Here is a 26,258-nt window from a genome sequence, read left to right on the forward strand (position 1 = left end):
GGCATGCTGGGTTGAAGGGCTATCAAGTTTGTTCAAATGAATGACCTTGAACAACTTTCAAGGTCACAGGGGTCAAATATGTTAAAATATACAAAGGACTTCATCTCAATAAGCAAAAGTCTATGAGTGCCGATATTGGGTCTGTAGCATGCTGGGAGGAAAGGCTACCAAGTTTATTCAAATGAATGACCTTGGCCCACTTTCAAGGTCACAGGGGTCAAATTTGTTAAAATATACACACGACTTCTTCTCAACAAGCCAAAGTCCATGAGTGCTGATATTGGGCCTGTAAGATGCTTGGAGGAGAGGCTACCAAGTTTGTTCAAATGAATGACCTCAACCCACTTTCTAGGTTTGGCTTGCTTTTTGTCAGATGACCGTTAAGGCCCATGGGCCTCTTGTTTTTTAATTGGATGACTGGCTGGGCTAAATGGAAGTAGCGGTGAAGTCAAATCTTAACTCATTAATGAATGAATTACAGGGAAGCTCCAAAATAAAAATGAGAATGAAAAGATTATCTTTAAATTTGGTTGGTTGGTTGACAAGTTTAACGTCTGTTTACATGTGATCAGTGTGTAAGCCGTGAGGGCGTGTCAGTGTTTACCCTAGAGATTACCCTATCAATCCGGTACAATTCTGGGGGTCTGTCACACTGTACAACTTGAGGATCCCCCTGTTTCTGTTGAAGCAGACTTCAACAGTCTGATGTAAATACTACAATCTTTAACAGACTGAAAGATCAGTAATATGGTTAAGAAAATAATATATATTATCTGTGTTAGTTTGTCATCAGCAAAAATAACAGATGATGCATGCTGATTCAGCTTCTGGTTATCGTCATGCTATATGAAAATTTTTCTTTTGTATGGATTGCAGGTGAGGTGCAGTTTCAAATAGAGCGGATATTTGACCTGGCGCGGTCACATCAATTGGTTGTGCTGGACTGTGACACTATAAACCATCCCTCTCAACTCACCAAGACATCTCTAGCTCCTGTTATTGTTTATGTCAAAATTGCATCACCAAAGGTAAGATTTGCATCAGGCCTTTACTCAGTAAGTCCCAAAGTGCTCAGTTGCTTTAAGAACTCTTCTGATAAAAGGCTCCTGTGAGCTTTTTGATGGAAAGAACCTAATGTACTGTTTTCAATTGCTAACAGACTAACATTAAAACTTCAATTAAATGATATTATGTTAGTTTTTTAAGGTGCTAAAATGTAGAATTTAGAATGTTTTTTGTGGTAGATTCTATATCTGTCACACTTTTCATGTGTATTACCTGTCTAGGCAGAGAACCGAAAAATCTAGATACACAATAGAACATGACATCCCATTCATATCATTCCGAGACCATATTGCCATCCTGTATCTCAACTCCAGAAGTTCATGTAGTCTATGTCAAGGATCTTACACAAGCTACCAGGCATATGAGTGTTTAGACAAGTTTTAGAATTTTCTATTTTACCAATGGAGTAAAATGAAAATTGTAGTTTTTTAAATCTTGTGTGAAGTGGAAACAAATATAAGATTCTATTTATCACATATTTAGATAATTTTGAACATATGTGAATATAGCAGTATATAAGACTGATACAAAATGTGGTGGTGTTCTCTTTGTATATTTTCTGTCCTTGGTGACATTACAGAGCACCATGAAGTAAAGATGACACCAAGGAGTAATGGAAACCTTTAGCCAATCAAAACTCCGCAAAGTCATAATACATGTGCCTTTATTCTTAGCAAAAATAATGTTATAAGCATTTTCACGCCGACAACAGGGTAGTTATGTGATAAAACTTTTGTTTGCAGAATTCTGACTTTTCAAGACTTTGGCATATTCTGGTTTCTGTGTCAATATCTTCCATAATGCCTCTGTTACAGGTACTACAGCGATTAATCAAATCCCGTGGGAAATCCCAGAGCCGGAATATGAATGTTCAGCTTGTGGCAGCAGATAAACTAAACCAATGTAGTCAGGTATGTAACTAGTATCATTTAGAAGTAGTCACATGATTGTCACATGATACAAGGTATTGCAATATACATATTTTGTTCTTTAAGAAAAATGTTCCAGTCCTTTTGAAATTTTTTTTTTTTTTTAAATGGGGTTATTAATGCCTTGAGGCTCGATAGAACTAACTGCAATACATTGATGTGCCTTGTGGTAATACATCATGTGTTTTCTTTGTAGGATATGTTTGATGTTGTGCTGGATGAGAACCAGTTAGAAGATGCCTGTGAACACCTAGCCGAGTTCCTGGAGGGATACTGGCGTGCCACACATCCTCCTAACAACACGCCACAGTCACCACGGCAACAGGGCCCTCCTTCACCCAACCCATTGTCGCGTCACAACACACTGCCGGCTCACATGTCTTCTAACAGAGCACACGGTATGGACCGCAGGGATTCACCAGACCGCCACCCGCGTGGAAGTCACCATGATTCTTATGATCATGGAGGAGGGCGTGATAGACATTCTCATGATCATGATGTCAGCCCATCACACGACAAACTTCATCATGATCATGATCACAGATCTGCTGACTATGATCGAGATAGTGGTTATGAAAAGGCTGATAGGAGAAGGGACTATGTTGGTCACAGTGAACCACGTGGTCATAGTTATGATCACCGACGGGCAGATCATGGGTCCCGCCCATACGGTCGGGAACGCGACACAATAGACAGTAAATACGGAACCTCTCCCAGAAACTCCAATTATCAACAACAAATGAAACAAGCCAGTATTGACATCTAGTACACACAGGGGTAGAGTGCTGTCAAAAGTGGCAGGCTCCAACCACTTGGATACTAACAAATTGTGTTTCTTCTGTTTGACATCCCAGTATGTAGTATAAATATTGAGTGATAAATCTATCAATGATAAAATTGTTTAATGAGTGCAACTTATGATAATGATGATGTTGACCATGACCTGCAACCTTTGACCCCACACAACCTTTTTTCAGTTGAGAATTTTTGGTCTTGTTTTCTAATGTTGTGCAGACATTGGTTAATTCTATAGTGTTATAGGTGGTGAGGAGGGAGTGCAAGTGTGGTGATATTCGTCATCTGCTGTGTGTCCGCGAAAAAGAATAATTTAATGTTTTGTTACTATGGTGACGGTTCGCTAAGGATTGTAAAGGTGAAAGGTGATAAGACATGGCATTTGATACTTAGCAACCAAAGTTTGTTACTTAGCAACCAGTTTGCCACTTAGCAACATCATGGCCCAATCTAACATTGGAAAGCCTCCACTAATTAAAGACCAAGGCAGGAACATCCTGAGGCTTCAGGATTTGAAACTTGGATCTTAATCTTTTCAGTGTCATTGATAGAGTTGTCTCCCTTAATTGTGTATATGATGGTAGTTACGCTGATGCCATTTTACTGCTGACTTTGTGTTTGGTAGCAGGTTACATCACCTAGTTGAAGCTAGAAAATGTTACTTATAATGTCTTCAAAGCAAAATATGTTAGACCTATTTTCACTAAGGCTGAGACAAAATATTTCACCTAGGCTAATACAGGATATGTCGAATGTGAAAAGTGTTAATTAAGAGAAAAGAATGGTTATCATTCCACCAAGCACTGAAACTGTCATTTTTGAATGACATTTCCCTCTTTGTGCCAGTGACATGTTTCAGTCCATCTTTTCTTTGTGATGACACAACTTCCTTTGTTAAAGTTAACAAGGTACATGACTGGAATATCCATTAACAAGATTTCTAAACCATGTGCCAAGTGAGTAGCCTGGTGTGATCCTGTGCCATTTCCTATACAAACCTTTGTACATCTGGAGACAACTCTGTCAGTTAAAAATTGGTTTATGATTAAGTCTTGTTTAAATCGAGTAAGTTACCTGCTTTTGTACGGTGGGGGATTCCACTTCATTGTAGGGGAGCAGATATCAGTCTTTTACCCTACTTAAGTCTGTTCCCATGTTGATTGTGAATGCAGGTGTGATGAAGCCTTATATCCCAGCATATTATCATTCCTAACCTTAGCTTACTGTACCATATGGATAGATCTTGAATTTTGAGCAATATTTGTTAATCTTCACCTATTGGGTCTGACTGAACATGTGTGTCAGCTGTGTGATTGTCCAATATGATTGGTCAAATGCGACATTTGACCTCTGTTGTGAAATGGCTTAGCCATTGTGTTATTGCTCAACACGTTATGTTCCTAACACCCTCTACAGTTGTTTGAGTTTGTAACCTGTGTACACTTTCTGGCCCTGTGCATGCTGACATTGAATTGCTTGTACTAACTGACAACACCTGTCTCTCTATATAATTGGTGACTGCAGAATAATTTGATACCCACTGACCTCTGACCCTGCGTGTCTTATGGGATTGAAAATATTGATCCTCTTGTAGTGTCTCACATTCTCCCTGTAACAAAATCATCCACAGTTATCAAAAGTCTTACACAGGGTTTGAATAGTTGGTCTCCAAAGTGTTTGACACCACAGATTCATGTCTCCAAAATTTTCAACCCAGTAAAGTCATGGATGAACTGAATATTCTGTCTCCAAATTGTGCAATGGTCTCAAAGTATCATCTGATGAGAGCAGATAACCTGTCAGTTGTTATATGGTGTACACTTGACAAATATCCCCACCATCACGTATATGTATTAGCAATACTTTGTACAGATATGTCAGGTGTAGAATGGACTGGATTTTAAACACCTTTAGCAGGATGGAAGTGCAAAAATACAGAATATTTACAACATCTACTCTCACACTTTAATGTCGGCATCTGAAAGCATTATTTTCACTTGGGGTATTTATGGAATGTAGAAGATATTATAATAGATGATATAATGTTTTATACCAATGAAACATCTCTCATATAGATAACTAAGATGCCCGCTGTACAGTGTTTCTACCATGGTTTATGTGCCTCTCATAGCAAGACTCATTTCTATATTCTAGACCATCACACATTCATCTTTATCCCTCTTAACCTTTTCTTTTTAAAAAGAATTTCTTCATTTTGATGTTAATACCATCATTGAACAAGCCGCCTCCACGCCACATTGTTAGAACATGGCTTGTTCTTCTGCCACTTCTATTGTCTAGTCACTTGGTAGAAAATTTGTCAAAAGTCCACGGTCAAAATAAACAATTGTGTCTAATGAAATTCCAAGTATTGTCCAAAAGACAGACCAGGAATTGATTGATAAAAGAAATAACAATAGACAGATGTTTATTTTTTCCACAACTTTGCTTTATGAATACAGATTGTAAATACTGTGAAAAAAGTGCATTTGTGGAATGTGGATACATATAGTTGGTGTAACCCTGTCATCCCCTTTCACCAAAGTAGACTAGCTTTGGGAAATCCTATTATTGTTTGGTAGGGATGAAGGGGTCACAACCATTATATTTGACTTTTTTTTTTTTTTTTTAAGATTTACACATCCTTCATTTCACACAGAAAGAAAACTGTTCCCAAGCTCCTTTTTTTCCTTAACAAAATCTAATCATGTTCCAGATTTTTTTTCCAAGTTTGTATACTAAATGAGAAAATCAAAAAAAATAAGTCACATGTTTGCTCTAGTGGGATTAAAATATTGATTCCATGTTATTTTAGTGTGACATAGACCTTTCTATATATTCACAGTTCTTATCACCAATCAACACATTTCCATTCTTTGTAGCCTAGCAACCACTTTTATCTATGGAATGTGTCTTCCATTACAATTTAACTGAATATGTGGGCAGCCATTTTAATTAATGGGGTAGAGGCTGCGATCTCTAGGAATCTATACAATCTAGTGATACAGCAATTTTCACATCGTAAAATGGTTGACATATCATTGTCCTATTTACATGAATGTTCAGCCATTTTGTTACTTTTGAGTAAAAAAAATCGTAATCAATGTATACAGGATTCATACCATGTGTTCATGGCCAAATGAATATGTAAACAGGACCTTTGACCCAGGGCCCACAAAGTCTAGTCAACCTCGGGAAAGAAGGAATTGAACCTTACACCTCTTAGGGATAGAAATACAGGTCCAAAGGCAACTCATAATGTTTCAAAACATAGTGGGGAAAAGATATATTTACACCAGATAAGAAATATTTCACATTTTTTGTGAATTGGAAATTAATATTTTTTCAACGACAGCTTTGTTTCTGATGATCAGGAATGGAATGATTATTTCTAAGACTACCATCGTAGTTTGTTGACAGAATTACTTACTATTGTTGCAACACCAAAATATTTCAACTCACTGCAGTCAAAGGGAAGTAACTCAAATTTGTAACAGTTACACTGAAGAGAGACTGTGGGTCTGAAAAATGAGTAGATTTTTTTGAAGGTTAAGCTTTAGGTTTACATAGGTATTTACTTTTTCCTGTCTCCTGGATATTCTCCACTCACTTTCATTTTCAATATATATTACATGGAGTGATTTTAGAGCATAAAAAAATTGATGTATTTTGATCAGTTGACGTTTTTGATAATTCAATAGCAAAAAAATAATTAGGTCATTTAATCCAATTTCAAGCTAGTATTTTGCAATGAAATTTAAAATAAATCAATTTCAAATATTTATAGATATATGTCCCCAAAAATTCTATTACTCATATTGATGGATCACTTCCCCACTTATTAGTTTATAATCAAATCTGTCTTGAATCTGTAAGTGTTAAGATCTAAATATCTTTATGGATGATATAAAACTCGGGACAAGCTATTTTTGAAAGCACATATTTTGTGAGAAGACAATATATATCTTTTAAATACTTTTAAGAAATCATTTTGTTTTATAGCTACATGAAGTGAATAAGTTTAAAAAAAAAAAAAAAAAAACCAGTCTGTTTGGTTTGATATGGTTTTCCTTTACAGGTGCAAATTATCCTGTGAAGGACAGAGTGTACTGATTTAAGGGTATTAAGTGGATATCATTTTGTTACCTTGATTAGCTGTGGCTGGCCATAAGCTGTGATCTTCTGTAATAGGTTTAGTTAATATATGTCATGTGCACTATAATAGTGATTTTATCATATTTTTCTTTCTCAAAGTAAATGTGTTGGGAGAGTCTCATATTTTATACGGATGTTATGTTGCAGTGATCTTATTTTAGTAACCAATTCATGTATACCACGTTTACAATAGAATTTTTATGTATCAATGTATTGAATTGGGTTAGAGCTAAAATCTCAAAATCATTGTTTTTTGGTAAAACATGTAAATGAAATATCAGGTCCACTTTAAGGTGCAATATGAAAAGCACTCATTAATGAAGTATGTTGGACTTGCTGACAGTGTCTAGAACTGTTCACTTGACATATTGATGAAAACACAATGCTGGCCGTATGTCTGTCAGTTGGACCTTACGATGAACACAAGCTGTCAGCCAGATGTCCACACAATGCTGGCCATGTCTGTCAGTTGGACCTTATGATGGATACAAGATGTCCACACAAGGCTGGCCATATGTCTGTTAGTTGGACCTTATGATGAACACAAGATGTCAGCTAGATGTCCACACAATGCTGGCCATGTCTGTCAGTTGGACCTTATGATGGATACAAGATGTCCACACAAGGCTGGCCATATGTCTGTTAGTTGGACCTTATGATGAACACAAGATGTCAGCTAGATGTCCACACAAGGCTGGCCATATGTCTGTCAGTTGGACCTTATGATGAACACAAGATGTCAGCTAGATGTCCACACAATGCTGGCCATGTCTGTCAGTTGGACCTTATGATGGATACAAGATGTCCACACAATGCTGGCCATATGTCTGTCAGTTGGACCTTATGATGAACACAAGATGTCAGCTAGATGTCCACACAAGGCTGGCCATATGTCTGTCAGTTGGACCTTATGATGGATACAAGATGTCATCCAGATGTCCACACAATGCTGGCCATATATCTGTCAGTTGGACCTTATGATGGATACAAGATGTCATCCAGATGTCCACACAATGCTGGCCATATATCTGTCAGTTGGACCTTATGATGAACACAAGATATCAGCCAGATGTCCAGCAGGTTGACATGCTGATGAACACAAAATGTTGATCATGTGTGTATTGAAGAGGTAGGGTCAGGAAGGTGTTGATCAAAATGACAGTCCCGGGGTATGTCAGATTGATACTGGGAGAGGCGTCAAGTATCTGAAGTGGCTTTTTTTTTTTTTACAAGAAACATACATTTACTACTACTTCTGAATTTAAAAGCATATAAAGTTTTATCAATTTTTTAACAAAGTTACTGATTTTTGAAAGATTTGATCTGATTTCATCTATATTTATTCAATCTTATATCTCTCCCTTTCATCCCACCTGGTTCAAACATCAATGCAAGTCATTGTGTTAGAAGCAACAAGAAACGATGCTCTTGTTATGTCCTTTGATGAGGTTAGGAGCACATGATCGGCTGATAAATTTCCATTTTGCTCATGATTATTGATTACTGTAAACGTGGATCTTCCATAATATCCTCAAAAGGGGATATTTGGTTGTTGTGGTTACATGTATGCAGAATCTCTTGTGCTGTGTTCCAAGAAACAGAATCTCATACACTTTGTTTCATCACACCTCTTTACTCGTGTCAAATACAAATTTGGCACACTTTTTACACAATTCATTCACCTTTTTGAGATTTATTATACTAGTTTAATGGGAAGAGGATAAACCTATTTATTATTATGACATTTATTTGAGATTTTTATGTTACAATATTGAACACTTTCTGTGTGTTGACATAAGGACAAGATATGTGATTAAATATGATAATAAATCTGTTAGTCTTTCGCAAATGGTATTTAGCTATACACTTGATGGTGAGAACCTAAAAAGTTAGCACCCATTGATCAACTCTTGCTGTGAATATTTGTTTCTGTTATTTAATTCTGCATGTTAATCATCTTGTCGATAAGTTATACTAAGTTATGAATGAGATGTGATTGTACATGCACGCGTAAAAGACTTGTACCATTATATGTTACTAAATGTTGGAGGAGGAGAATATGTGTCCTCCAAAATTTTTTTTTTATTTTATCAAAATCTGAAATTTTATTGGCATTTACACGTTTTATTTCAAAGATATGATTAATGATTAAGAATTAGATTATTTTGTTGAATAGAATAAGAAAATTTAGTGATAATAAATTTGGTTGATTTTGTACAAATTTGTTAAATTTCAAAATTTTACAGATTACTGTTGATGTCAATCACATCTTCTTGCTGATATCAACTACAAAGATTTTGGTTGTGTGTAAATATAAGTATATACAGATTTGGCTCTACTTTTAGTGTTGGAGTCATGTAAGATCTCTCTTGACATCAGTCAGACATTTGGAGAGTTTGGTCTTTTAGGCAATTCTCCCACAGCTGGTATGTTTAGTCTACATACAAGAGAATGAATGGTATTAACCCCCTATGTTTTACAAGCTGTTTGCATGTGATAAATGTTGATTCTGCACGCCGTGTTTCATTTTGAATTTAAGAGCCATCCAACACTGCCACCTTGGCGGTCACCTAAGCTAGCTATTGGACACACCTTTGGTCTCTTCCGTCATTGACAGGTTCATGTCTGTTGAAATCACAGACTCTAGTCCTGATAGTGGCTCCAGCCACCATCAGGGATCTAAATTCTTTTAATGAAATTTCCCTCAAATTGACGTACTAATGGTGTCTATTTGGTGTTATGCCATTACATGGTAGAGTCATTTAGAACAGATCAGAATATCATTGATTATGTGTAACCAAAAATAGGCTAATCATCAATTAAATACTGACCTATTCTGATTGACCATGCCACATCATGGTAGGCAACAATATATCCTCATTTCTTCAGCTGTTAATATGACTTCTCTGTTTCCTCATCGCCAGACCATCATGTGTTCGCTACTTGGCAGACTAGCCGACAGTGGTAAGTCGTAACTACAGTAATTATACAAATTATTCATAACTGTGTTGTTTTGACAGAGGTGAAAGTATCTGTCATTTTTTTTCCACTTGTACAATTTTCACTATAATAACAATAATAATCTACCTTGTTGGATTTGTAAATAAACCGGATTTTTATCTCCATTCTGATATTGATGTTGGTTTTTATTTTGTACAGGAATGTTCAAAGTTGATGTCATAATATTTCTAATCCCCCTCAAATGTGACAAGATCCCACAGGATTTTGGCACCCACTATTGTTTGATCTCTATTTTCCTTAAAAATTGGATATTTCCTTCTTTTTTCCTTTTTTTTTTTTTTTTTTTTTTTTTTTGCCAAGTCATATGAAAAGTAAAAATTCCTCTCAAGAAATAGCAATAGTAATCTTTTAAATATCAAATTCAAGATGGTTGCCTGTTGGCCATTTTGTTTGTCAGATCAGTCCCTATAATGAAAGCACACAATAAGGCAGCAAAGGGGACCTACCTTGGAATTCTGAGAGAGAACCCTCCAGGTCTTCCTAGGAATAGCAATACAAAACTTTCATTTAAAAAATCTGAGATAGTTGCTTGTCAGCCATCTTATTTTTCTGATCAGTCCCAAAATTAAGGATCAAAAGAAACCAACAAATGATATACAAGACAAATCCATCCAGTACTTCCGAGAAATGATGATGACAATCATCAATTGTGAAAATTCAATATAACCACTTGCAAACTATTTTTTTCCCAATCCAAAAATCAAAAGGTCATAACTAGGGACAAAGGAACACCATCATAAGAGATTCCAGAAGGATCTCGGTGCCCATCTTGGATTATTCTTTATTTGTTCCATAATGGGGTGATCTTCTTCCACCTATTCAAATTTTCTTCTGTTCTAACTGTACAAAATTTGAAAATTCCTCTGCAGAAATAGCAATGATAATCTTTGTTAAATCCAAGACGATCACCTGTCATCTTTTTAATTTTTTGTTCAATCCCAAAATGAAAAAGGCATATCCTTTGAGTACAAGAATTTGCAACAAAAGGATTATTTACAGACAAAAAACAACAAGAAAATACCAACATGTCAACATAATTAAAATCCAAACTCAATTCAATAAAACTAGGGCAAAATATGATTAAAAGAAAGATTTATGCAGAGACTCCTGAAAAAGTACAAGGATAATAAGACCAGGTGTTCCAGAAGAGGAAGTGTTCTTGGATGAATGTGGATTTAAACAGCCAGTGTGCTAATTAAAACTGACAAAAAGATTTCAGGATATGACTTTCATTCCATTTTTAAATTATAATTATTCAGTAGTACATATATCTCTTTACTGTTTAACAGGTTTATGGGAACTTTTCTTACACCCAAGACAATCAGTGAAAACTAAACTTTACTACATTAGTAATTCTTTTGTCTGAAGTTTTATTCTTAATGTTTTATTTTCTTGGTTTGTCTCATCACAAAAATACTAGAAGTTTCTACAACACAAATATTTCATGTTGCACAGTATTCAAAAATTAATTAACCCTTTCGGCGCCAAATATCTCTCACAATGTACAGCTCATCGCTAAATATCTCTCACAATGTACAGCAAAGTGCCAAATATCTCTCACAATGTACAGCTCAGCGCCAAATATTATAAAAATGTATATAATAAAGATATAAAAATTGTCGACCAAAGTCGGCCTGTCTGCATGTCGACTTAAGTCGCCTACGGCGGCCTGTCTGCATGTCGACTTTAGTCGCCTACGGCGGCCTGTCTGCATGTCGACTTTAGTCGCCTACGTGGCCTGTCTGCATGTCGACTTTAGTCGCCTACGGCGGCCTGTCTGCATGTCGACTTTAGTCGCCTACGTGGCCTGTCTGCATGTCGACTTTAGTCGCCTACGGCGGCCTGTCTGCATGTCGACTTTAGTCACCTACGGCGGCCTGTCTGCATGTCGACTTCAGTCGCCTACGGCGGCCTGTCTGCATGTCGACTTTAGTCACCTACGGCGCCGAAAGGGTTAATACATAAATATACTGTAAATTTGTGGGTCTAGTACACACTCCAGTGAAGTGCGCAGATAATTAGAAAACCACAACAAGTCTGGCCCGAACACATTTAATTATTTTATGTAAACAAATTCACACAGGTGCTTGACTTAATAAGCATGAAAAGCTAGGATAATTGGAGATAATCAACAGTTATTAACAGGTAACATGTTAAGTATAAGGAGATTGATGACACTCGGCTTGGGCTGAGTGTGGGCTAATGGTCAGAAAACGATGTTGTTTCAACAGTCTGAAAATGTTCAATCCTACCTTGTACCCATAATAGTAGGTGATATGTTCAGTATTGGTATGATCTTTCATGGTATCTGTACCCACGGCCGTATCCGAAGGTACTTACTGATAGATTGCTTACATCATCATCGACTTTGACATAGGGAAACAGCAAACATCATTTACAGCTGAAGGGATTCTGGACACCATTGACTATGCCGAAAGACTTTGGTTTCATGCCAACCCAATTTGACATTTGGTTTATATAAATTTCTGTATCATCAAGTTTAATAACCACAAGTGATGAAGGTATTTTATGATGTAAAATTAAATAAAGATTGGAGTAAATATTATATGATTACCCTTTTCCCTCCTTTAGTGATGTCTGACCCTACATACCTGTTAATTATTGTAAAGGACCTGACATAACAGGAGAGGTACATAGCATTAACCAGATTTTGGTTCCTTCAAACTTAAGATGTACTTTTCCTTTGACACAAGCTCTTTATTGAATCCTGGTCTATCACCTGTCCACGTGGGCATTTGGCATTGGCATTAGGAAAATCTTATTACCTTGGATTCAAACAAGAAGCAGGAACTCTCTCCATCTGATAAAATTCCTTCACATTGTCACATTTAAGGCAAGATGCAACACCATTGTACATATAGACATAAGTTATAAACATGTGAAAAAGTGAACAGTCTGTTTCGCTTTTAATGCTAGACTGAAATTACTGTGAGGTGTCTTTTCTGAACCCCTGTGGTTTTAGTGTTTAATTTTGTCGACCTCATCTATCTGGCGTGTGGAGAGAGAAAACTCTTGCAGTTTTGTCATCAGACACTGTAACCAGGGTTTCTCCATCTCTGAAAATATCAAATCAGAAAAGTTTCTCAGTGGAAATACTGTGGGGACAGATTAGACAGGTTTCTCTGTAGGATTACTGTGGGGACAGATTAGACAGGTTTCTCTGTAGGAATACTGTGGGGACAGATTAGACAGGTTTCTCAGTGGAAATACTGTGGGGACAGATTAGACAGGTTTCTCTGTAGGAATACTGTGGGGACAGATTAGACAGGTTTCTCTGTAGGAATACTGTGGGGACAGATTAGACAGGTTTCTCTGTAGGAATACTGTGGGGACAGATTAGACAGGTGTCTCTGTAGGAATACTGTGGGGACAGATTAGACAGGTGTCTCTGTAGGAATACTGTGGGGACAGATTAGACAGGTTTCTCTGTAGGATTACTGTGGGGACAGATTAGACAGGTTTCTCTGTAGGAATACTGTGGGGACAGATTAGACAGGTATCTCTGTAGGATTACTGTGGGGACAGATTAGACAGGTATCTCTGTAGGATTACTGTGGGGACAGATTAGACAGGTTTCTCTGTAGGAATACTGTGGGGACAGATTAGACAGGTGTCTCTGTAGGAATACTGTGGGGACAGATTAGACAGGTTTCTCTGTAGGATTACTGTGGGGACAGATTAGACAGGTGTCTCTGTAGGAATACTGTGGGGACAGATTAGGCAGGTTTGGAATACTGTGGGGACAGATTAGACAAGTTTCTCTGTAGGAATACTGTGGGGACAGATCAGACAGGTATCTCTGTAGGATTACTGTGGGGACAGATTAGACAGGTATCTCTGTAGGAATACTGTGGGGACAGATTAGACAGGTTTCTCTGTAGGAATACTGTGGGGACAGATTAGACAGGTTTCTCTGTAGGAATACTGTGGGGACAGATTAGACAGGTGTCTCTGTAGGAATACTGTGGGGACAGATTAGACAGGTGTCTCTGTAGGAATACTGTGGGGACAGATTAGACAGGTTTCTGTCTGTAGGAATACTGTGGGGACAGATTAGACAGGTGTCTCTGTAGGAATACTGTGGGGACAGATTAGACAGGTGTCTCTGTAGGAATACTGTGGGGACAGATTAGACAGGTGTCTCTGTAGGATTACTGTGGGGACAGATTAGACAGGTTTCTCTGTAGGAATACTGTGGGGACAGATTAGACAGGTGTCTCTGTAGGATTACTGTGGGGACAGATTAGACAGGTTTCTCTGTAGGAATACTGTCGGGACAGATCAGACAGGTATCTCTGTAGGAATACTGTGGGGACAGATTAGACAGGTATCTCTGCAGGAATACTGTGGGGACAGATTAGACAGGTATCTCTGTAGGATTACTGTGGGGACAGATTAGACAGGTTTCTCTGTAGGAATACTGTGAGGACAGATTAGACAGGTTTCTTTGTAGGAATACTGTGGGGACAGATTAGACAGGTATCTCTGTAGGAATACTGTGGGGACAGATTAGACAGGTTTCTCTGTAGGAATACTGTGAGGACAGATTAGACAGGTGTCTCTGTAGGAATACTGTGGGGACAGATTAGACAGGTTTCTCTGTAGGAATACTGTGGGGACAGATTAGACAGGTTTCTCTGTAGGAATACTGTGGGGACAGATTAGACAGGTTTCTCTGTAGGAATACTGTGGGGACAGATTAGACAGGTTTCTCTGTAGGAATACTGTGGGGACAGATTAGACAGGTATCTCTGTAGGAATACTGTGGGGACAGATTAGACAGGTATCTCTGTAGGAATACTGTGGGGACAGATTAGACAGGTTTCTCTGTAGGAATACTGTGGGGACAGATTAGACAGGTTTCTCTGTAGGAATACTGTGGGGACAGATTAACCAGGTTTCTCTGCAGGAATACTGTGGGGACAGATTAGACAGGTTTCTCTGTAGGAATACTGTGGGGACAGATTAGACAGGTTTCTCTGTAGGAATACTGTGGGGACAGATTAGACAGGTATCTCTGTAGGAATACTGTGGGGACAGATTAGACAGGTATCTCTGTAGGATTACTGTGGGGACAGATTAGACAGGTATCTCTGTAGGAATACTGTGGGGACAGATTAGACAGGTATCTCTGTAGGAATACTGTGGGGACAGATTAGACAGGTTTCTCTGTAGGATTACTGTGGGGACAGATTAGACAGGTATCTCTGTAGGAATACTGTGGGGACAGATCAGACAGGTTTCTCTGTAGGATTACTGTGGGGACAGATTAGACAGGTATCTCTGTAGGAATACTGTGGGGACAGATCAGACAGGTATTTCTGCAGGAATACTGTGGGGACAGATTAGACAGGTATCTCTGTAGGAATACTGTGGGGACAGATTAGGCAGGTTTGGAATACTGTGGGGACAGATTAGACAAGTTTCTCTGTAGGAATACTGTGGGGACAGATCAGACAGGTATCTCTGTAGGAATACTGTGGGGACAGATTAGACAGGTTTCTCTGTAGGAATACTGTGGGGACAGATTAGACAGGTTTCTCTGCAGAAATACCCTGTGTACAAACAAAACATATCTCTGTGGGGATAATTTGGGGACAGATAAGATAAGATTCTCTAGGAATACTGTTGGGAACATATTAGACCTGGTTCTCTAGAGAGATACTGTAAGGGACAGATTAAACGAGGAACACACTAAGGTACATATTAGACAAGTTTCTCTGAAGGAATAGTTTGGGGACAGATTAGAAAAATTTCTTTGTATACAAGAGAAAGAATATAAACAAAGTGACAAATCACAGTCGATGCAGAATCCAAATAAATCGCCTAGCAACAAAACAAAACATCACAATGGAAGTTATTGTTATATTTACATGAGAGAAAATAATTACGACTCCGGGCCCCAGTTTTAAAGCGGACTAATTAGGACTTGTCCTAAAGCAGTAAAATGTTCCTGTCGAAGAAAACAGTTTGTAATACAAGTTGACATCATGACAGAGCATAGCCTTACCATTGAAGTTGCAAGTTCATTTCCATATCACTGACCGTTTCCAAAACATATTTTTCACATGACTAACGGCAGAGAAAATAAATTTAATGCATGACTGCTTTATGATCTTCTGTCTTGTTTTGTCAAATGCAGAAGTTTACGACTTACCTGGACAGATCAACGTCCAGTATTGCATCAGTGTGGCCAGACCACTGGTTCACACACTGACCATTTCGGCCATCCCATAGACGCACAACTCCATCCAGACATGCCGTGTATACAAGGGGGGCGGTGGGATCCCATTTTAGTCTGACCACACCAGCCTAAAATTAACAATCTGTAGGTAAAAATCTATATATCTAAACAAATATTGTCATCATTTATCCAACCATTTTGATTTCTCTGATCTATTGGACCAAGAGGAATCTACATATGGACTTTTAGAATGATCTATCCAGCACTTCTGAAGAAATAGCGACAACAATCTAAAACTGTACATATCCAAGTTGGCCATATGATAGCCAATTTTTTCCTTATCAATCAAAGAAATGAAAAAAATAAGACTAGCACAAAGGCGAATCAACACATGAAATTTGACAATGATCCATCCAGTGCTTCTAAACAAAATGGTGAAAAAAATTTTAGGACTGATGAAAAAGCAATTTGAACAGCCCACCTTCTGGCGAGGCTGGTCTAAAAGGAAAAACATTTTTGGCATATACAAAGCTTTTCAGTTAACAATTTCTTTTCAAATTTTATACTGGTTTTGTATTGTATATTTTCTATCGTAAAATGATTAATAAAAAAAAATAGCAAAAGATCTAAGGTAGCTATATATACATACATAAGAGAAGAATTTTCTTAATCAAAATATTACAATAAAGAAAAGATGCAATACCTCGTGTTGACATTTGCTTCGTGTGATCTGTGTTGGCATGTCCCATATACATAAAGTCCCCTGGAGTGTTCCTGTGGCAGCAAGCGTCTGTCTGTGAGAATACAAGGTGATATCACAAACTGTAATTTGGAGCATCAATTGCTCTTGTAGTGCTATAGACGGAAAATATTTGCCAAAGTTCAACAGATTTTTTCTTTCTCAAATACAGCATAAAAAAGTCACTTAATGTTTCATGTCATAGATGAAATGTATACAATCATACAATTATATATTTTTGGACAAATTTAACACAGGGCGAAAGTAAAAAATTTGGTTCAAGGGCAAAGATATCTCTGGACAAACATTTCCCTGTTATAGAAATACATACTATCTAAATAATATCTAAGACGGAGAAATGTTCAGTGGCCCGAGTTTTAAAACTGAAATACACAGCCAGCTTTGCCTAGTTTCCATTCCTAAAGAAATGAAGTTTTTAAAATTTGTGAAATCTTTTTCATTTTAATCACAAAATAACATCAACAATCTAATTTTGTACAGAATAAGAGTCATGAGTGTATCAACTTTAACTTTACCTTAGCACAATCTGTGACTCTGATGTGCAATTTATTCAATCAAATTTTCTTTCAAAAATAATAAGTTTGAAAATGTTTCATGATCTTGTGAAGTGGTGTATGTTTTGCATCCCAATCTGCACCAACCAACAAACTGGAATCCAATATTTGCCATCACTGAAATTGAGGAGCAACGGAGAAAAAGTCCTCAGCAGTTAATAACCAATACTCACTGTTTACAAAAACCACATGCTTCTACAGAATTATCTCCCTCTTTCACTGACTCACAGTTAAAGGTTGACAGAACCTGCAAGTACGACAAAACTCTATATCAATGATTGTATAAAAGACACACAATTAAACGTCACCTTTTAATACAAATTCAGACTAAGATACAGTATGGTTGCAGAATAATTAATATTATGGTATGAATGTCAGTTCAAGTGATTGTTTAATATAAATCTTAATTTCATAAATGAATTTTACCTAAATTTACTGAATTAATTAAGATTTATAGATAAAAAACAAATATCTACCTGTAATCAGAAACCTGATAGAAGTATAAATAGTGTTTTCCATACTCATAGAACTTCATTTGAGTGTTGGCATTTTGTTTTTGCGGTGAACAAACCTTTCCTGTACTTGTGTTGATGATCTTGGCAGTAACATCAGTTGACCCCGTCATCACCATGGAATTATCTTGGTGACAATCCATACAAACGACTGTTGACGTATGACCCTCCCGACCTACACATTACATGGAATGATGAAACATTAGACTGTTAAATAATCTAAAACTTTTGCGACCTGTGCATGGGTCAATATCGTAGCAATGTTATATAGAGTTTACAATTGTGCGATGCCAATAAATATTAAAAAAAAAAAAAACATATCTTTACTGACTTACTTAGATGTCGAAGTCATTGACAGGTGTTAACTAAATTATTCATTCATTTATTCTGACAACTACAGTTTAAAGCATAGTTTGGTTGTGATCGCCCTTACAAATATGAGAAACAAAAGTTAAATCTCATGGCATATGGGTCACTACAATTTCATAACTTTATATACCGAGGAATTCTGACTATCAACTTCAACTAAGACAGAAAGATAAATCTCGGACAGAAAGGCAGAACCTTTTGGACTAACTGCAGACATTGGGGTGTTTGAATATTCACAAAATATATAATACAAATATGTTACCTGAAATTGTTTTCATTACATCAGCTGTTTTCATGTTCCAAATTTTAACGGCTCCATCATCATACCCAACACATACACGTTTCCCTAAATGATAAAAAAATCTTGTAAAAAGTCTCAGACAAATAAATGGCATTCAACGAAACCTCCATCATTGAGGAGAAACCTATAATTAGATATGTTAACCACAAATATATACAGTTGAAACTCGACTCAAAATCGCTTAAGTCGAAATTCCATTTAAGTCGAAATAATATCCATGACCCAATTTCTTTCCTTCTTTATATCTGTAATTTTAATTTGGATGAAGTGAATCTTATAAGTCAAAATCTTGTTTGAGACAAATTAATTTTTCAGTCCTTTCAATTGTAATGCAAGGGAAAAGTCATTCATTGTCTCAAAATTTTTTTTTTTTTAAACATAGACCTGTCTTCTGAAGAAATCTGTCGATACCTCGTCAGAATAGAAAGTCACCTGTGCATAACATATGGCTAGTTACAGCATATCAGTCCATCATACACACAACACTTAACCTCTAACAATTAATTACCAAATCAACTATTCAGTTTAAAGTTGTTTTCTTAATTAGTGTTACCATCCTGTAGCAGTGATTTATCAGTATACGAAACAATTAAACCAGTACAAAACTTTTGACAAAATTTGATCCTTACATTTCTGAGAGAAACAAGTTTTTGAGCTTTTTTATTGAAGGACTGTGATCAGGTACTTTGCTCAATTTTGTGCTTGGATAACGCAAAGTTTAAAGTATTTTTTCATTGACAGAGTCTATGCCTGTGTTATTTGTTATGTCTAGTATAATGTTTTCTTTAACAGGTGAAAACTTTCCAGCACCACCTTTTTCATACGTTCAACAGCGTATCAAAAGCAAATTTTATTTTCATTTTATTGTCATTTAGTAAAATATACAATCTATATGTACTCAAAGACAAATATCAATCACAACAAGCTCAGGGTAAGGTGTTTGTAAATTTATTGGTTTGTCAACCGCCCTGCATACCGGCGTAGGTATTCAAGTGACAGGTATTGGGAACATTATACACCTGTTCTAAAAATCACGGCGAACAAAGCAAGCACATATGTAGTTGATAGGTGTTGTTATTACATGTTTTTTTGTTCAGATGAATAAACAATAAAAGGAGAAAATAGAAAAATATTAATTTCTATTTATTTACTTCCTTTTGAAATAAATTATGCTGTTTGTACCACAGTGCAGCGTCTACCGTCTATCGTCGCTGTTCTTTGATCAACCATAACAAACACCAGGAAACAAATATCGTCAATCTTATGCAGACCCTTTGAGTTGAAATTTGGATCTGTTGAAATATTTTCCACGGTCCCTTGAATTTCGTGATAACAAGTTTCAACTGTATATTGCAACCAAGTCGATTCTGATTTTTTGATTTCAGAAAGCGAAGGTAAATTGGATTTAAATTTAGATCTGAAAACTATTTTCATCAATTATTGTACTGCACAATCATTCATTTTTGTGTATCTATTTTCATTGATTTCTTATTCTACAAATTCATTTGTCCATGAACTGTTAAAATAAGTAGAATTATTGACTTTTATTTATCCATGAAATCAGGTTTTTTGAAAAACCACGGAAATTGAGCCCCAGAAAAACACATGATGCTACAGAAACTGCATTATATAATATTACATCTGTTAAATCATGTTAAATTATTAATTTTATATAACATACAGTAACTGAAAAAAAAAACCCAAAAGTATACCGTTACAATCAAACAGAGAAAAAGATTGATGAAACAGTTAATATACCATCTGGAAGAATGCGTCCCACTCCAGCTGTGCAGCCATGACCCTGAAATGTTTTACAATCACCATCCGGAATTTTCCACATCCACACATCTCCATCTACGGTGCCCGACAGCAAAACCGGTGCCAATGGGTGCCACTGTAGCCACTGGAAACATCCCAGATGTCATTGCGATGTTAAATATAATCTTAATCTTCTTTACACATCCAAATACCTTGTATACAATTTACCACCATTTTATGTTTTGGATGGATTAAAAATTCATCATTTTTTTAACGTTTGTGTAACTCACCTCTATGTCAGAACATTCAAATGACCAAACTTCAGTCTTTGTTTCTACCTTCCACACCTTGACCAGTCCACTGAGGTCAGCAGTGGCTGCATAGGTCCCATTAAAACTGAAGCCCACTGAGGTCACTGAGTCCTTGTGTCCTGTTGAAGTAAACAGATATTAAACTGATACCAGCATTTCTGTACAGACATCTCGAAACCCAAGGATCACTGATGAAAGGAATTTGTGTACTCCAGAACGTCAGACATTAAGGAATTACTTCTGTTCTCAAGGAACCTGTGTACATCAGAACTGGAAAATGAATTAACTTGAGCTCACTGTGCTTACAGTAGTAATGTCTGCGAAACCTTTCCTTATATTGGTACCAAATCACAAGGTAATTAAAATTCTAGTCTTATTTCCCAAAGTAAAATAGCAGCATGGTACATGAAACAAGTTTTGTGAACTATTTTGCAATCAGAATTTAGACTAAGTTTCATTTTCCACAAAAGTTTCAATGTATCAATTTAGTGTTTATCAATTATATTTAATTCAGTTTTACCTCCGCACTCCATAATACATTCTCCATCTGTAACTGACCAAATATAGCCCTTGTCATCTTGACCGCCGGTCACTGCCATCTTCCCTCCATGTGGGTCAATGCCTACACTGAAAACAGCATCTGAAACCAAAATTCTGTTCTTAGATAAAAAGTAATAGTAAGAAAATTCCTGTTCTTTAAGACTGGTTGAAGTCTTTGCAGATGAAAATTTTCAATAAATATTCCATCTGTCAAATGATTTCTGACAAGACGAAGTTCAATGAATATAGGCTAATTCAAAGCAGATGAAAAATGTGCTAACAAGCTTAATCAGATTAATATTAAGGCTTATACGATCCTCCTCCTTTGTGATTTTTAGCGATATAGTCCTCTGCATTGAAGTGTATGGATCATACATACAAGAGCAGAAATGGCAGTTCTGAAAGTCTAAATGCAATTGAATTGAATCAAGTAAGAATACTATTGTCACCATTTTAATAAAATTCAGTAATTAGTATTTCAAAGATCACCTTTTCACATTTTACAAAATACTTCATTAAGAAATATATGAAACATCAATACAGTTCATTCATCAAATAAATGTATATACAGGCCTCAATAAAAATAAATAGGTCAGTCTATTTATAGCAATAAAACCCTGGTCAAGCAGCAATATACCAAGTGACTAAGAATATCTTCTCTTGAGCTTGATCATTTTGAGCACAAGACTCATAAATCAGAGATCCCCGGTTCAAATCCCAGCCAAAGCATTGTAATAAATAATGACCTCTGTTATATTAGTGCATATGTACGAGCTCAGGATTAATATTCAGCATCACCACCGTCAAAAGACAAATTCTTTCCTGTAGGGAAGTTATGTAACCATGGTAAATACTACCCAGAAAATTCTGTTCAGCAAGAGGCCATTTTTCTTCAGCATTATGGGTTGAGAGTAAAACTGTTCAGCGACCAGTTGAACACAAGACCAGTTAGTCAGAGGTCATAACCAGCTGAACACAACACTAGTAAGTCAGAGGCCACAACACCAGTTAGTCAGAGGTCACAACCAGCTGAACACAACACTAGTAAGTCAGAGGTCACAACAAGCTAAACACAACACTAGTAAGTCAGAGGCTACAACCAGTTGAACACAACACTAGTAAGCCAGAGGTCACAACCAGCTGAACACAACACTAGAAAGTCAGAGGTCACAACCAGCTAAACACAACACTAGAAAGTCAGAGGTCACAACCAGCTGAACACAACACCAGTAAGTCAGAGGTCACAACCAGCTGAACACAACACTAGTAAGTCAGAGGTCACAACCAGCTGAACACAACACTAGAAAGTCAGAGGTCACAACCAGCTGAACACAACACTAGTAAGTCAGAGATCACAACCAGCTGAACACAACACTAGAAAGTCAGAGGTCACAACCAGCTGAACACAACACTAGAAAGTCAGAGGTCACAACCAGCTGAACACAACACTAGTAAGCCAGAGGTCACAACCAGTTGAACACAACATTATTAAGTCAGAGGTCACAACCAGCTGAACACAACACTAGTAAGCCAGAGGTCACAACCAGCTGAACACAACACTAGAAAGTCAGAGGTCACAACCAGCTGAACACAACACTAGTAAGTCAGAGGTCACAACCAGCTGAACACAACACTAGTAAGTCAGAGGCCACAACCAGTTGAACACAACACTAGTAAGCCAGAGGTCACAACCAGCTGAACACAACACTAGAAAGTCAGAGGTCACAACCAGCTAAACACAACACTAGAAAGTCAGAGGTCACAACCAGCTGAACACAACACCAGTAAGTCAGAGGTCACAACCAGCTGAACACAACACTAGAAAGTCAGAGGTCACAACCAGTTGAACACAACATTAATAAGTCAGAGGTCACAACCAGCTGAACACAACACCAGTAAGTCAGAGGTCACAACCAGCTGAACACAACACTAGAAAGTCAGAGGTCACAACCAGTTGAACACAACATTAATAAGTCAGAGGTCACAACCAGTTGAACACAACACTAGTAAGCCAGAGGTCACAACCAGCTGAACACAACACTAGAAAGTCAGAGGTCACAACCAGCTGAACACAACACTAGTAAGTCAGAGGTCACAACCAGCTGAACACAACACCAGTAAGTCAGAGGTCACAACCAGCTGAACACAACACTAGAAAGTCAGAGGTCACAACCAGTTGAACACAACATTAATAAGTCAGAGGTCACAACCAGTTGAACACAACACTAGTAAGCCAGAGGTCACAACCAGCTGAACACAACACTAGAAAGTCAGAGGTCACAACCAGCTGAACACAACACCAGTAAGTCAGAGGTCACAACCAGCTGAACACAACACTAGTAAGCCAGAGGTCACAACCAGTTGAACACAACACTAGTAAGTCAAAGGTCATTGGTTGCAATCTTTATAAAGGTATCGAAAAAAAAATGGCCTCAGTTCATATCTTTATAGTAATGCATTGATAGTTCCTTTCTCTTTAATTCAGGTCCAAATGGTAGTGTCATATAATCATTTATCATATTTACCCTAAATATTTGGAGTTAGTTGCAACTTTACTTCAATTTTAAATACGCTACCAAGCATGACAACAAGTGTCACCTGTAGCAGTCACCTCCATATATACCTGTATGACTGGAAAACACCATACTAGCATCGTCTTTCACTTGACCGCCTCCCATAGCCTCCGATTCCTCATCAAACTCATCATCTTCTTCCTCGTCATGAAGATCCATGTCGTTAACATCATGGGAAATATCTGCAGTATGTAAGTTTGATAAATGATATCAAAAGTTGGAATTTTTCCAGTGATAAATTTTTGAATAGTAGGGAATAATTACCAATTATGTAGAGAATGATCTGTTTATATACTAAGTCATGTTAATATACATCATTATGGTGAGATGTAAAATTATTAATTTTCTAGGGGGATTCATTTGTGTGGATTTTATTGGTAAATCCACAAACTCATACGTCTATGAACTGACATCATTAGCATAAGTATATTTAAAGAGCTATACTTAACCATGAGAATGTCCACAATAATTTTTTTTTTAAATTTAACCACAAAAATTGAGCTCAACAAAACTTTATGATTTTACAGTATATAGTATGAATATCATTGACATACTTTTTGATCTGTGAACACTTTGAGCAGGATTTATATATAATAATTGTTTGCATAAAAATCCAAGAAGATCTAAGCATTTTTCATTTCTAAGTCAAAACAGAAACTAATCACGCTTTCAATTTCCAGAAACAATCGACAACAACTACACAAAAAGTTTAATTGCAATCGAAAAAGAGTTGATAAATCATTGCTCGCGATTGTACACATGAGAAATTATCACAAGAATGTATTGAGTATACCTGATTATAAGCACTGATATAACATGAAATAAGAAAAAATCATATAGGCCCATTAGCTTTTCAAGCTTTTAAACATGCTCTTCATGATAGCGGAACAAAACACACCCGTGAATATCCAAAACAGCAAAGGGCCATAACTCTTATTCAAATCGTCTAATCAAAACCCCATTCAGGAAAACAAAATTTCATATCATGGTGATTAAGCCTACCAAGTTTCATAAAGATAGACTGAAAAATGTTGGATGAGATCTCCGGACAAGATTTCTATAGTGAAATAAACAAAGGGCCATAACTCTTGTTCATGTCACCAAATCAAAACCCCGTTCAGGAAAACAAAATTTCATATCATGGTGATTAAGCCTACCAAGTTTCATAAAGATGGCTGAAAAATGTAGCAGGAGATCTCCGGACAAATAAAAGTTTACGACAGACGCCGGACGGACGGACAGCGCTATACCATAATACATCCGTCTTTCGACGGGCGTATAAAAACTTCAGGTTAGATGATCACTATAGATGCCAAGCATCCTACAAACACACATCATCTATAAAATCTTCAAGTCAGGTGATCACTATAGATGCCAAGCCTCCTACAGACATACATCATCTAAAATACCCTATGATTTTACAGGTAATTGTGTCAATGTATATTTAAAACAAGGATATAAACTGTAACTGGTGCTTGAAAGTGTTGGTTTGTGTTTGTGATACAGTAAATAGCAAAACATTTATCTATGTGCCTGCTACCAATATCTCAAATCTCCCTTCATTTATCTACAGGTATACAACAAATAAGGCCAAAGAAGGCATGCATTCAGATCCCTTAACTAGTATCAGCTATTAGGGAATCTGTATTAGTTAAGCGGTGTGGTGTGGTGTCCTGCTAGAGACAGAAGGGTCATTAGTTGATGATGTAGATGTAGTTGGGTTGTCTGTATGTCTCATCATCAGGTATTAATGTAAATTATTGTAACAATAAAAAAATATAACTGACTGTTTGTGTCTAAATAGTGTGTATGATGTTGTTCCAGTGTTTGTATTATGTATTATATATATTATTATGTGTGTTATCACATGTTACCGATAAGTTGTATAACTTAAGGAAATAAGAGGGAGGCAAATGAATTTCATTGCTTCTTTCTATTAGATCAACATCAAAGTATATGTGAACGACAAATTCTTCTTCATCAGAACCATATCACCACGGTCCTCTCCCTGTATGTATATATGCTAAACTTCACTCACTCAACGATAACAATACATCCTCTTGCCACGTTCTCACTCTCGCGAACGTTGTGTAATACACAATATTCAACAGGATGAAGTAAATTACTTGGCACAAGTAGAAATCATGTTTCACAATGTATAGCAAGTGACAGAACCCATTGATTTACCTTCGTCTTCACCTTCAAGTTGGATTACTTCAACGATATCGTTAGGATCAAGAGAAAACTCGTTCTCAACATTCTCAGAATTTGTAATGTCATCATCGGGTGAATTTCCTTCATCCATGTTTTGCTTGAAATGGGTCAAAATGTGTTATACGGTAGTCGTTCTAGAACGATGATAGTAAAACGTGGTTTGTACGACGATGTCAGTAAAACGCTTTAATATGCA

The 26,258-nt window shown here is 36.8% G+C and overlaps 2 protein-coding genes across 3 annotated transcripts in view; one reads left to right on the forward strand and one right to left on the reverse strand.

Annotated features, from left to right (window-relative positions):
* The window catches only part of LOC132559437 (voltage-dependent L-type calcium channel subunit beta-1-like), a 91,966-nt gene extending 81,891 nt beyond the window's left edge, over positions 1 to 10,075 (forward strand). For both annotated transcript variants that reach the window (XM_060224052.1, XM_060224055.1), the window contains 3 exons: positions 877 to 1,028; positions 1,881 to 1,976; positions 2,191 to 10,075. In XM_060224052.1, the coding sequence (XP_060080035.1) occupies positions 877 to 1,028; positions 1,881 to 1,976; positions 2,191 to 2,760 (818 nt within the window). In that variant the 3' untranslated portion in view covers positions 2,761 to 10,075. The remainder of the gene's footprint in view (positions 1 to 876; positions 1,029 to 1,880; positions 1,977 to 2,190) is intronic.
* A 1,926-nt stretch (positions 10,076 to 12,001) lies between these two features.
* Positions 12,002 to 26,215, reverse strand: LOC132559442 (angio-associated migratory cell protein-like). The gene is made up of 11 exons (XM_060224061.1): positions 26,036 to 26,215; positions 23,899 to 24,030; positions 21,256 to 21,375; positions 20,715 to 20,854; positions 20,425 to 20,569; positions 18,628 to 18,711; positions 18,056 to 18,171; positions 17,658 to 17,731; positions 16,874 to 16,964; positions 16,144 to 16,298; positions 12,002 to 13,042 (listed from the first exon to the last, which is right to left on the reverse strand). Exons 1-11 carry the CDS (start codon positions 26,151 to 26,153, stop codon positions 12,967 to 12,969), a joined length of 1,251 nt encoding a protein of 416 aa, XP_060080044.1. The 5' UTR covers positions 26,154 to 26,215; the 3' UTR covers positions 12,002 to 12,966.
* Between the last annotated feature and the right edge of the window lie 43 nt (positions 26,216 to 26,258).

The sequence above is a fragment of the Ylistrum balloti genome, unplaced genomic scaffold (assembly GCF_031769215.1).
Source record: "Ylistrum balloti isolate Yb309-2 unplaced genomic scaffold, AGI_CSIRO_Ybal_v1 Utg370912, whole genome shotgun sequence".
NCBI lineage: Eukaryota > Metazoa > Mollusca > Bivalvia > Pectinida > Pectinidae > Ylistrum > Ylistrum balloti.